A 13,975-nucleotide genomic window follows, 5' to 3' on the forward strand; every position below is an offset into this window, starting at 1 on the left:
CACATACGAAAGTGACCCAGGTCGGATTTGAAAATATCGGATTTGTGCCGTTCACACTGTCATACCATGATCGGATATGGGTCGCATAGGGTCAGAAAAATCGGATTTGATGCGCTTTCTCCTGCAGTGTGAACGTAGCCTTAGTCAGTACTGTCGAGGTTCGAAGAACAGAAGGACTCCCAAAAAAGCAAGAATAAACTAAAACCACACTTTACTTAGTGGGAAACCAGAGCTCATGAATATCATCCAAAATATTCAAGCAGGCACATAAAACAAACACGAGGCTGATAAACAGACACTGTGACACGGACTCAAGTGAAACTAAGGATGTATAAAGAAGATGTGGGGAACAGACAACTCACTAAGAACGTGATGAAGGACCTAAAACTAGACAGTCGACTGAACAGGGACAAAAGACAAACAGCAGGCAGAGAACAGAGGGAACTAAATGAAAAAGACCATAAACTCGACGTGTAAAGGAAGCACAGAGACCAACGTAAAGCTCCAGTTCAATTCAGTGTAATGACTTTAATCCAGTGTTGTTTAAATGTCACCAAATCACAACAGAAGTTGCCCCAAAGAGCCTTTTACTGTAAGATACACAAGCACAGAACTCATAAAGACCTCAAACACGCAGAGCTGGTTAGTTCAGAGCAGTGTGGTGAGGTCTGCAGTGATGCTCATGCTCACGGTTAGAGAAGCATCCATTTAAACTCACTACCTTTCTACTGCAGCTTTACAGCGTGGAGGTGCTGGAAACCAGCCATCACAGCTCAGCTAACAGCAAATCCACAAAGGTCAGCTGATCACAGCTTCAGAGAAAGTCTACGACAGCTCGTAACACAAATTATGACTCATTTCTAAGAGGGGCTTTCCCCCACGCTTAAAGCCAACTGCGACACAGGAGAACCTGGCAGAGGACCGCCCCATCCTCTGTCCTCTGACCTGAGATCAGTCTCAGTGCTCCATGGTGAAGGACGTCTCCAGGACAGACTCACACCCTGTGTCCTCCAGAAGTGCTTTTACCTTCACATTAGGAAAGAGGCCGCAGCCTGAGGATCCACACAGGGAGGACTCTTTCCCTTCACTCTTTCTTTGTGCGGGAATAAAAGCTTTGATATCTATCACACTGGTCCATGCTGTGAGTTTAATTAAAAGAGGAAATAAATAGAGAACACGAGCTCTGTCACACCTGAGGTCATATATACAGCAAACATAACTGTTAATCATGCAGTTGTTCCAAACTTCAGATTTAATTTGCATCCTTTTAAATGAGGCTCTGAGGTGGGAACATCTCATTTAGTCCACCACCTGCTGCCTCCACTCCTCTCTTCTTCTGCCTCCTCCTCAGCTCCTTCATGTGCATCTCTTGTGGGTGGGGCCAAGACACGAGTAACGAACAGCGGGATGTTCACTTTGAGAAATGAGAACAGGAGGAGGAACACCGCTGAGTTACAGACAATCTCAACAGAGACAAAAAGGCAAAGACAGGAAGTAACAGCAGCTGAAACACAGCTGATGTGTCTAATGTCCAATTTTTTCTCTAATGTGTGCTTTTCTATTGTTTTTGTATACATTCATCTGGTTTGTATGCAATGTTCCCTCTAAGCTGCGCACGTGCGCAATTGCGCACTGCTGGCACGGTCTCTGCGCACAGAAAATCTGCGTTGCGCACAAAAAAAATCTAACCTGAATTGAAATTAAAATTAATACTTTAACAATTCTGTTTTGCAGTGTTAGTCAGTAAGTGACTGGCTGCTCCCGTATGGGATTAGAACGATGCCACCTTATCCCATAGTCCAGCCAATAATGCGATTCACATTCGTATATACGCAGCCAATCAACGTGGTTGACAGGCTATGACAGCGTCCTTATGTGCCGACACCGGTGTTTTAGCAAAGCGGCGTGGCTGATGTGGAGTGAAGCCACGTTAATGACAAAGTGTACAACCATTGGAGATGTGAGCAGGACAGACGGAACAACTGAAGGAAAAAGTGTGGACTTTATACCAGTTTTTAAATTGTGTTGATCGGCCACGTAAAACCAGAGTTATGATAAAAATATCTGCAATGTTTGGTTTTCTTCCTGAATACTGTCGTTGTTTATATTTACTGCGGGAAGAAACGGTAAAAACAGCGTTTTATAAGGAAAACGCTCGAAAGCACTCTCCACCTGTGAGCAAACACAAAACCAAACCCCCACCCTTTCCTATTGGTGGAAAAATGTACCATGTCGACCAATCAAAAAATGATATGGCAACATGGCATTTAGATGTTTAGGAAGGAGGAAGTTTTAGGAGTGACGGCGGGGTTTTGAGATGTGAGAGATTTGAGACGTTTAGCACAAATCTTGTGTAGTTAGTGTGTAGTTAGTGTGTAGTGTAGTCAATAGTTTTGTTGTGTGTGTCAGAACAATGAGGCGACTGCTGAATGTTACAGGTGTTACAGCAGTGATACATCTGCTGTTGTCAGGCCTGCAGGTATCAGGCTGTTGTTCTCCTTTATCTCATAGTGGACACAAATTATTTTTTGGAGTGGCCCAAATAATTTGTGTGGCATCAGATTTGATGCAGAACAGCTGATTGTTCTGTAAATAGTTTGAAATGTTTATTTAAAAACGCCTTGGCTGCATTTTTAGGTGCCCAACATTGGTCATTATATACTGTATTTTGCAGACAGAGAGTTACAGGACTCTCTCCCAGACCACAGACTCAGACTAATAATACAAGTCAGAACAAATAAATAAATAAATAAATAAAGTTGTGTTTTCAAAATTGGAGTTCAAGTTATTTTTATTTCCAATAGTGTTAACATACTACACAGGTCAATGACTAGATTTTTTTTAAAATTTTCATTGTAAGTGGGCTAAAGCAGTTAATTAAAAGTAGTCTAACATAAATGTAAATGCTGTAATTTGATTATTTTAATAAACCATGTAACTTGGATGGATTGGATGCTGGCGTGACCACAGTGCACACGTCTGCTGTTGCTCACAGTGGTCCAAGGGACCGCTCAGGGAGTTTGTGTGTTCGCTCAGACACATGAAAAATTAGAGGGAACATTGTTTGTATGTATTTCTGCTGTTTGTTCAACAGTTCTGTTGTACATGTACAATGACAATAAAGGGCTATTCTATTCTATTCTATTCTGATAAAACAGGAAATGGTTAAAGCAGAGAGATGGGATGGGAAAGGGAGGGGAAAACTACAAAACTGAAAAGAACCAAAAGTAACTGAACCTCAGAACCATAACAGCAGGTTATAGACGGCACCGGTGGGACTGTTGGCTTGTAATTATAGTTCTAGTTGTTCCAGCTGCTTTCCTTGTGTTCCTCCCAGGTATCTGGTAAGACTTCCTGGTTTTAGGTTTTTATTTTTCTCCCTCAGGAGAGGAGCACCTGTTGGTTCAGCCGTCAGAAACATCTTTGTAAAGAAACTTCTGGTAAATATTTCTGATTTATACTGATGGATGTCAGTGGTGTTCTGTCAAGGGAAGCCAGGCAAGCAATGCCTGTCTGTGAAATCTACCAGTCATGCCTGTTTGCATCCATCTTTCACATAATTGCCATCTTGTGGCCACAGCTGGTCATTGTCTCTGGAAGCAGAATTAACTCCACCTCTGGCTGGGCCTTGGGGGCTTGGGTCCTGGTTATTGTGTCACCGGGGTGGTGGGCGGGTGGGTGCATGGGGGCTCAGCCCTGGTGCGGGGTAACCTCTAGTGCATCGGCTCAACTGGAGGGCTCTCCAACCGGTGGGGAGGCTGTTACATCTTTGCAGGACGTCTCCTCTCTACAGGAGCACACTCTGCAGGTGGGGGAGAGATAGAGGAGAGGTGGAGAATGAACTCATCCTGGGTGTCTATTGTCTTCTGTAGTCTGGGAGATGAGTGGATGATGGGGTGGGTGCAGTTTTCTCTGCGGTGGGGTCGGGTGGGCTGCCCCGGACTCTGTGGGGCTGGGCTGTGGTGGGGCCTCTTGCCCCTCCCTTTTTCCCCTCCCCATCCTCAGCTGCCTCCCTCTTCCCGCTCCACCATACCCACCCACACACGCAGGGCTTGGGGTGCAGGTGTGTCACCTGCAGGGGAGGCATCCCCCCTCTGTTTGGGGAGTGTGATTATGTGTTCAGTGTCTACTTGTGTCTGTCTCCACGTCGGGTGAGTGCCGAGTATTTGTTTGTGTATATGGGGGTGGGAATGCACGTTTGTGTCTGCGTGCGCCTGTTCGTCTGTGTCTATATGTCAGCTTGGGTCTTAGACTCCACCTCTCTGGGAACATCTCAGGCTCTCCGAGGTATGGAGGCCCATCTCCCCTCACCACACTCCCAGTGGCTGATGCCCTCAGACGTTGGTGTGTTGGTGGTTCTTGGTGTCTGGGGCCGGGCGCTCATGTATGTACCGGCTCACTCCTGGTGGCCGCTTGGCGGAGCCTGGCGCCTGTGGCCCAGCTGGGCCCCTTCCAGGAGGTGGGGTGCTCTCAGGCCTCTGGCCTCTGGGCCTGGGGCTCGGTCCTCTCTGGCACAGCTGGCTGCCGGCAGAGCCCGCGGGCACGTCACTGCAACCCCCTCTGGCCTCTGCTCCGTGGCTGCTGGGTGACCTCTTGTTTGGGGCTCTCCTCAGCTCTTCCCAGGAGGGTGGCACGGTTGCCCCCCTGGTGGTCCTCCTTGGGTCCTCGTATTCTGGGGCCTCTGGATGTCTGGGGCCTGGATCTCCTCCATACCTGCTTCATGCCCTGGGGGACGGGGCTATGGCTCCCCACACTCCCTAGCAGATCGTTACATGGAGAAACCTTTTGAATACAAGCGTGCTGATCCACACAGGTGTACACACGGGTGTGCACACAGGTGTACACACGGGTGTTCACAGACACAAACTACACCTTTCTTTGCTGCTGCCTCAAAGCACATTGTGCGCTGTCAATCTTGTGTTCTGCACAATAACATGTAATTTTTAGTAATATGTTGTATTTATTATGTCGCTCTTTTTGTGTGTTTTCTCTTCTGTTTTTTCTTCTCTCAACAGGTGATCCAGGTGTTTTGTTTTTTCTTTTTTTTTCTTTTTGTTTGTTTGTTTGCTTTTCTTGTTTTCTCTCTCCCCTCTATTTTGTCTTTCTCTCCCTCTCTTTCTTTCATTCTTCCTCCCTGTCCTATCCCCCAGTCATGTCTGTCCCGTCTGTAACAACTGAAAATAAAATAAAATAAATACATAATTATAATAAAGGTCAATCAAATGGACCAATATGGCCATACCATGATGATCCACTTGGTAAAGTAAATCCGCTTGGCATCTTTCTTGGCCTTCAGACAACAATTCTGATGGCTAAAGATCCAAACGGGACAGGCAAAAAAAGAAAAAAAAGAATTAACTCCACCTGATTATGGAGCCGCTGAACTCTGTGTGGGGTTCATGTTGTTGTGGGTGTGTCTGTGTCCTGTTAATATGACAACACTAAGCTTGTCAAGCATAGTGTTTGCACATGTGCATTTTTGATGAACCTCTGGACTTTGATGGGAGACTGGTGGAAGATCAGCGTGTAGCCAATCTGTCGCTAAGCTCTGCTTTCACTGCTCTGACATCAGTACGATCTGCACTTTGGGTGGAAACACAGCCAACGTTAGCAGGTAAACAATCACTTTCATTTATCATGTGAACCACCTCAGCCAAATAATGTGCTAATTCATTTAGCACGTTAGTACTGAAAGCTTTAATTATGGGGGGTTTACTTTCATGTACTAATTTCATGACAGGAAGAAAGTGTGAAATCGTTTGTCCCACACGGGGCTCCGGCTTCTTTGTCTGTAAGTTCCTGCTAATCATCTCCACCAATGGGAATAAAAATTCTCCAAACTGCAGTCAGACTGTTTAACACCTGTGTGCTCATTTAAAAATCAGCACTTTGTGTTTGTTTTTTCTCTTTGAGCTCATTTTATGAAAGAAAAGAAAAGAAATGTAAAGAGCTTCATATGCTGCGCTGTGTGTGTAGTTAGCTGTGAGGCCCAGCAGGGGGCAGCAGGAGCTTCACTCTACAGCTCCACTGTTTGTGTTTAAACAGTCAGACACAAAGTGAGGACGCTGTGAACGAGGAAACACGGCCGACAGGTTCACCTGCTCAGGTGACACACGAGCGCCACTGCAGCACGCACAGGTGAGCTGAGTTTGAGTGAACAAGATGTAACGACTCACTCTCTGTCGATGACCAGGCAGGTGACCGGCTCCGTGGCAACTACGTTGGCTGTTCTGACATCCTCCCTGGAGACCACGCACACACACACACACACACACACACACACACACACACACACACACACACACACACACACACACACACACACACACACACACACACACACACACACAGGTTATGCTGAGGTAAAAGGCTGATTGCACAGCAGTGGCTCCAAGACTGCACTAGTGTAATGAAATATGAATGAAGTGCTGTTTTCCTGTACGAGCATTTCGACTCACAGATCCTTTAAAGGCATCTGCCATGGAGGAGACCTCGCTCTGCTCCCAGGTTTGTTGGATGGTGGGAATCATGAGAGCGTGACACCTCAAGGCTCGAGGCTAACGAGGGGGAAACGGATGGATCGGTCATGCAGAGCAGACCCTGACAGACCGAGTAAGAAGCTTTTATCGCGGCTCGGGCTGCTTCATACTGCTGCTGGACTCCTGACTGCAGCTCACACTTTAACAGCCTTCCCTCACGTTCAGCAGCTGCAGGGGCTTCCCCCTGAACATCCATCAGGCCAGACAGCTTCGTGTCCTGCTGTTTGCTGAGGCCAGTCGACCGGCAGGTGCTGGTGCTTCCTGATTGGTTCTGGGATGGCCGCCCGCTCCCTAACAGGGTTCAGGTCAAGAAGGAAAACACACCTGTTCTTGTTCATGTTTCACTTGAGCTTCAGGTTTGGTTCACGTGTTAATGTGGAAACAAACTCAGAAACCAAACCATTGTTTTCCTGCTCACTGAACATCTGAACACCTTCAGCTCACCTCCATCTTTAAACCTTCCCTTTCACTCATGTTGCTCTCCCTCTGACCTCTAACACTCGTCTCCACCCACTCCACCCTGCAGCACTCTCTTTGACCCCTGGTATTTAAACCCATCCAGCTCCACCACCTCTCATCTGTCTTTTTCTGAATTTTGATTTATGAACATATTTCCCTAATATACATATTTGAATCTTTTTGAGTTTGTGCCTCGTGGTAAATAACACGATCGGGGCAGAACGTCTCCACCCTCCTACAGATGGAGTCTTTCAGGGTTCAGCGTGCAGCTCAAAGACGCTTCAACGCAAAGGGAATCAAACCGACGACCTCGGGCCACAAACACCCAACAGATTTATTTCTTTTGATTTTAAAAAGGTGAAGCTTGATGTTGCGCTGTGTTGGGTTAATCCACATGACGGAGCGATGCAGGCGAGTCGTCCGAGGTTGAACGTGGACTTTGGCCTGCGGTGAAGGTGCAGCGTGGCCTTTGATTCAGCCTCCTGCTGTCTGAATAAATGAGTCAGTGTGAGCTCATCCTCCTTCCGGCTCTTTACAGAAAAGCTCTGAGACCGAGGCGCTCACACTGATACAGACACTCGCAGATGGGCCGGTGTGTAAACGGCGCTCCGCGGGGAAAGAGAGAAACACTTCAAACCAATTAGCAGCAGCTGCGATGATGGCAGGAGGTTAGCAAAGTGCACACATGTTCCGACTTCACATGTGCGGACTCCGACACGCCTCATCTCGCTCCACCTCGAAGCTCCTGGGCCACCAACGCCAGATTCTCCTCCAGGTGTTTTAGCTGAGATGAAATCTGTTTGGACAGGACGTCCACATGCTGCAGCCGGTCCTCACAAAGATGGGAAACAAGCGTCCCATGAAAGTGCTCCCGGTGACCTCATTTCCTGTCAGACTCACTCAGAGACGGCGTTATGAGGAGCTGAAGTATGTCCACCCTGAATAACCTTTCACCTGTATACCTACAGGGTGTGTGTGTGTGTGTGTGTGTGTGTGTGAAGGTGCAGCCCACAGAATCCTAAACATGTCAGTGACATCATCATCCTCCCTGCAGCGCCACCATCTGGACACTGATTCTGCTCCTTCCCACCTCCCATCTCACGTCACCCTCAGTCTAAAACCAAATGTTTTAGCCCATCCCCCCTTTTCTGACTGGCTGCCCCTGACAAACAGAAGGTTTGATGAACTGTCAAAGACATTTTCTTTTGTCCGTGTAAGCTGACATCTTTCAGGGCCGTCAGAGTGAACTGAGCAGCACCTTCTGATCTTCAGAGCGAATTTTAAACCAGCCTAACATAATACATAACATGTTTGGGTCACGTGACCTTACCCCTGTAGCGCTCTCTCTCCAAACCAGTCTCCCTTGACGAGCTCCCTGAGGTGTATAGGCTGCTGGCTGGCTGAATCCCCCTGGGTCACATTCACCTGTGAGGATGTATTGGATGAGGATGAGCGGGCAGATCAGTAACTAGGAAACGAGTGAGAGGAAGATGAAGAGGAGGATGGACTGACCTTCCCTTTGCTGATGATGAAGAAGGTGTCTCCTCGGGCTCCCTGTCTGATGATGTACTCTCCATCTGAATAATGAGTCTAAACCCAGAAGACAGCATCTGATTGGAGTATTTACAGGGCCACTCCCACAGAAGAAGACGAGGGGGCGGGTACAAACTCACCTCCTCCATGACATCCGCCAGTTTGCTGAGAGTTTCCTCGGGAAGACTCTGGAAGGTGGGAACGCTGCAGACACAGACAGGAATGATTCAAACTTAAAAGTTGGAGTTTGTTGTGAAAAGATAATAAATACGAGATCAATCGAGCCATGTTCCTCATCTGAGCTCCTCCTGCAGTCACGGAGTCTGTTTGTTTGACCAGAGGACCAATAATACAACTCTGAGTAACCACTGTGGAGGGACGGTGAGTATTTATGACATATACAAATGCAACGATATATTTGTACTTGTGACGGTTCGACTGAGCGTGGAACGGTAACTTCAGGTCGGCGTTCAGTGTTCACGGGCGTATTTGTGAAGCAGCACAAACTTTTAATCTTCCCGGGTCAGCTGAGCAGCTTCTGATCGATCAGCTGATTCAAATAAACCGCTACAAAAATGCTTAAAGTCTGTAAAACTGCCCAGAAGAGCCGACGACAGCGAAGACGAGAATACGATCACGCTATAAGACACTCTTTCTATTTCTCACTGATGTTACAGTATATATTTATATTATCATATTTATATTGTTCATAATGTGAATATTATTACAATCAGAATTGTTCTGGTAAATATATCAACATATTTATTCCATTTTAGTTTTGAAATGTTCTCTCATTTATAATGAATGAATGTATTTCTCACAGGAAACAGCTTCTGGACTCTTGGTTTGTGTCCTTCCTTAAGACACATCTGTGCACCTGGGCAGCTGTGTTGAAGTATTACCTACATGTGCTTTACTTTCACTGACTAACAGACTAATAAATAATAAATATAATTAATAAACAAAATAAGCTTTATAAGCCTGAAAAGGTTTCCGAGTTTACTTGTAAAGCTTTTCCTAAACTCTGTGGCATTGTTGACTCTGTCATCGACTTTTAATGGCAGTTTCTCACCTCTTCAGGAAGTCCATGTACTCGGCGTGTTTGATGAGTCCGGTTCTCATCATGATGGTCTGGAAGCACTGCCGGTCGATGGCCCACAGCTTCACATGGGTCAGAGCTACAAAACACACATTTAGCATCATAAGCACATCGACAGCTCCGCGTCACTTTGACTCAGTTAAAGGAAACATCCTGAAAGGATCGAGCTGCAGAGGGAAGGATCTGTGGCTGCTGTGGAAACACATGAAGACCTCCAGTGTGTACAGCCATGATGGTGTGTGTGGACTGAAAATAACACACACACATGTGATGAAGGTTTTGTGTCACACAGAAATCACTGAGGCAAAGTTGTTGCTTAGTAACATGAACCATTACAGCTGCCTAAAGTCCAGCTCGTTAACAGCGGCGTGCTCATTAACTGCAGCACGAGCATTAACAGCGGCGTGCTCGTTAACAGCGGCGTGCTCGTTAACTGCAGCACGAGCATTAACAGCGGCGTGCTCGTTAACTGCGGCGCGCTCGTTAACTGCAGCACGAGCATTAACAGCGGCGTGTTCGTTAACAGCGGCGGCTCTGTTAACTGCAGCATGAGCATTAACAGCAGCGTGCGCATTAACAGTGGCGTGCTCGTTAACTGCAGCACGAGCATTAACAGCGGCGTGTTCGTTAACAGCGGCGGCTCTGTTAACTGCAGCACGAGCATTAACAGCAGCGTGCTCGTTAACAGTGGGTGGCCCTAAACAGCAGTGTGTTCATTTACAGCGGTGTCCTTGTTAACTGCAACACACTCATTAATAGCGCCATGCGTGTTAACAGCAGCGTGCTCGTTAACAGCGGCGTGCACATTAATAGCAGATGGCTGTTAACAGCGGCGCGCTCATCTACAGTGAAGCGCGCATTAGTAGTGGTGTGCTCGTTAACAGCGGCGTGTGCATTACCAGCGCTGTGCACGCTCATTTACAGCGTCATGCTTGTTAATGGGAGCACGCTCATTTATAGCGGCGTGCTCGTTAGCAGCGGCGTGCTCATTAACAGCAGCGCGCTTCATTTGGTTAACAGATTTCAGCTATTTAAAAGTCACATCTCTTCAGAGTGCATCTCATGTCCTCGACTCCAATTAGTCGTGATTCGATCCATTAATACTGAATATCTAATAGATCTAATGCAGCCTGAAGGAAGTGTTTGTGCCAGAGATGCTCGGTGCTGATAGTAAAAGCGATTACACCTGGAGACGATGACAAACAGCTCATAAATGTGATGCAGTTTATTTTTCAGGGACTGCTGGATCAGATTGACTTATGCTTATTATAAAGGTTTACTCTGAGTTACAGAGAGCAGATGACAATACCAGAGAGAGCACAGTCATTTCAAACGGACCAATCACTGTGTAGGACATGGTCCTTTTTCTCTGGAGTCTCAGATCTGCGTGCTGACATCAAGATGACGCAGGTTTGATTCCCCAGACAGTCATAATGTTGAGCCAATGAGAGGAGGACAGAAACGAGGCAGTAAGCGATACTCTGATATCAGAATGAAATCAAACTTAAGAAAGAGAGGAACCTGCTGGCTGTGATCAGTGTCTGAGCGCGAACCAGGAACTGCCAGGTTTTCCTTCTGAGCAGCAGCCAGAGCAGCTGTGTTTGAAGCTGAACACATTGTTCAATCAGATCAGGTCAGATATGCAAAACTCTGACACAGGAAACTCTGCACACAGATCACACACCTGATTTGGTGTATTTGGTACATGGTGGTGGGTCGGTATGAGTGTTCAGGTTCAGGTTACTTTAGGGGGCGTGGGAGCTCACGCTGTCAGTGTGGATCAGGACGCTTTCAACATGTAATCTGTTAGCCATCCCATAAACTCCAGCACTGATGCTGAGACCGAGGCGGTTGCCATGGGTACAAGTCATCCACCTGAAGTTGCTGGCAGTTACCGTGGCGATGCAGAGACTTGCTCAAACTTCCATCAGTTTAATGAGCGGAGGTGTGAGGAAACACGAGCACACATGGATGGATTTTCTCAAACTGTATACAGAAAAGTCTCACTCCTACTCCCACACTACTCCGCTCTGCTTTCCACCTTTAAATACTATCTTTCTGACACTAACAAATAAATTATATATTAGTAGTAAATAGTAAACATACAATCTTTGTTTCTGTAAGTTTGTAATTAATAGTCTAATCGTTTAAATGGCCATAGAGCCACTGGTTTCTGGAATTAAGAAGCTTTAGCTTTGTGGCTCCTGGACGCCCTGTTGGTACAGTGACCTCACAGCAGCCATATTATTGGTCACATGATGTCATTAAAAATGCTCCAAAAGGCTCAAGCAGCACAAACACGGTCCAGAGATTCAGTGCAGCTCAGCAGACAGCTAGCTGCTACAGCCACCTGTGTCACCTGTCAATCAAAGAGGCCACGCCCCTTAAAAAGCAGACAGCTGAGTTAAAAAACAGGTGTTATAAAGGATTAAATGATCCATAGAGACCAAACATTTTGTGCATCAGGCTGTAAACATGTTTATTTTAACATGGGACTCCATGGGCACTGACTCACTGCTGCCCCTGCTGGATGTCGGAGGAACTGCAGGTGTGGTGCTTCAGTGCTGACTTCATGTTTCAGCTGCAGAACCTGTAACTCAGACTGATGATGACTCTGACCTGGTGCATTAACCACATTACCTTCTCTGTGGTGGTGTCTCAGTTGCTGTTTGGCCATTACTCTTTATTACTTTTTCCACTGCTTTATGACCTGCTGCCTGTTGCTATGGAGATACCAAGTGTTTCTGTAACCATGGAAACAACGGGAGACCCTCAGAGCAGCAGATACAACGGTCTGTGCAGAGTTTACAGTGCGAGTGTGATTCAGGGGGGCGGACGGACCGTTATTAACATCTATTTATAACTAACCAGAGTGAACATCAGAATCTCTACAGTGCATGTGCTGTAAAGGTCAAAGGTCAGAGTTATTCATATTCAGAAGCACCTTCAGTCAGGTCAGAACCACAAACAGCTCAGGCTGTTTGTTCTCAAAGGGCCGGAGTCTCTGTGTGATTCCAGGGCGGTGTGATTCCAGGGGCCCGTGTGATTCCAGGGTGGTGTGATTCCAGGGGGCGTGTGATTCCAGGGGCCCGTGTGATTCCAGGGGCCCGTGTGATTCCAGGGTGGTGTGATTCCAGGGGTCCGTGTGATTCCAGGGGGCATGTGATTCCAGGGTGGTGTGATTCGAGGGGGTGTGTGATTCCAGGGTGGTGTGATTCGAGGGGGTGTGTGATTCCAGGGGTCCGTGTGATTCCAGGGTGGTGTGATTCCAGGGGGCGTGTGATTCCAGGGGCCCGTGTGATTCCAGGGTGGTGTGATTCCAGGGGGCGTGTGATTCCAGGGGCCCGTGTGATTCCAGGGTGGTGTGATTCCAGGGGTCCGTGTGATTCCAGGGGGCATGTGATTCCAGGGTGGTGTGATTCCAGGGGGTGTGTGATTTCAGGGTGGTGTGATTCCAGGGGGCATTTGATTCCAGGGGGCGTGTGATTCCAGGGGCCCATGTGATTCCAGGGCGGTGTGATTCCAGGAACCTGCTTGCTTGACACCTGAATTATTGGCCTTACGTTTCTGACCCACCTGAGTCTGATAACAGGAAGCAGACTCAACTACAGCTTTGAGTTTGTTGACCCTGAGCTGAGGGAAGCTCAGGTTTGCTGTCCCAGGAGCAGCGTTAACTTCAACTCTGAATCAGTTACCATGGAAATGTACTCTGTGGACTTAACCTGCCTCCATTTATTTCCTCAGCAATGACGTTGCTGTCAGAGTGAATTCCTCTGCAGAGGCTGCTCCAAGCACGCTGAGTGTGTTTACAGTTCAGTTTCAGTGTAAGGACAGAAGCAGCCAGTCCACCACTGACTTATTATCACTGGTGTTGTAAGAGTGACTTTCTGTCTGCTCCTTTGATACTGAGAATCACCGTGAAATCAAACTGACGTGTCTAACACACTAATCACATGACCAAAGCACACCTGTCACAGGTGAGTATCTGAGAGGAGGTGAGACTTTAAAACTGAAGCAAATGTGATTAAAGTGAGTTTTTAAAAGCAGCTGCAGTCTGACTGTAATCTGATTTCATGTTCACATGTGTTCACACATTTGGATCAGAGTCTGAAAATCACCTAACCCCCTCTCATTTAGTCGACTCAGAACTGAAACTCCAGCAGGTCCAAAACAGATCAGGATCAGGGATTCAGACCGGATAAGGATCAGGCCTGGATGCTGCTTCGATCATCCTGGACCTGTGGATACTCTATCCTCACATGCTCTGCATTCCTTGTTTAAAATGGCTCACTCTTCCAAAACGATCCTGAAATACCCAAAATCAAAGACCGATTCCAACAAACTG

At 47.1% G+C, this 13,975-nt stretch overlaps 1 protein-coding gene across 1 annotated transcript in view; it reads right to left on the reverse strand.

Moving 5' to 3' along the window:
- The window catches only part of LOC134633553 (cGMP-dependent protein kinase 1-like), a 72,613-nt gene that overhangs the window by 15,543 nt on the left and 43,095 nt on the right, over positions 1 to 13,975 (reverse strand). Inside the window, exons 4-8 of the mRNA XM_063482397.1 lie at positions 9,604 to 9,709; positions 8,672 to 8,735; positions 8,511 to 8,588; positions 8,329 to 8,423; positions 6,177 to 6,242 (exon numbers count right to left, since the gene is read on the reverse strand). Of these exons, the coding sequence (XP_063338467.1) occupies positions 6,177 to 6,242; positions 8,329 to 8,423; positions 8,511 to 8,588; positions 8,672 to 8,735; positions 9,604 to 9,709 (409 nt within the window). The remainder of the gene's footprint in view (positions 1 to 6,176; positions 6,243 to 8,328; positions 8,424 to 8,510; positions 8,589 to 8,671; positions 8,736 to 9,603; positions 9,710 to 13,975) is intronic.

The sequence above is a fragment of the Pelmatolapia mariae genome, linkage group LG8, assembly GCF_036321145.2.
Source record: "Pelmatolapia mariae isolate MD_Pm_ZW linkage group LG8, Pm_UMD_F_2, whole genome shotgun sequence".
Classification (NCBI taxonomy): Eukaryota; Metazoa; Chordata; class Actinopteri; order Cichliformes; family Cichlidae; genus Pelmatolapia; species Pelmatolapia mariae.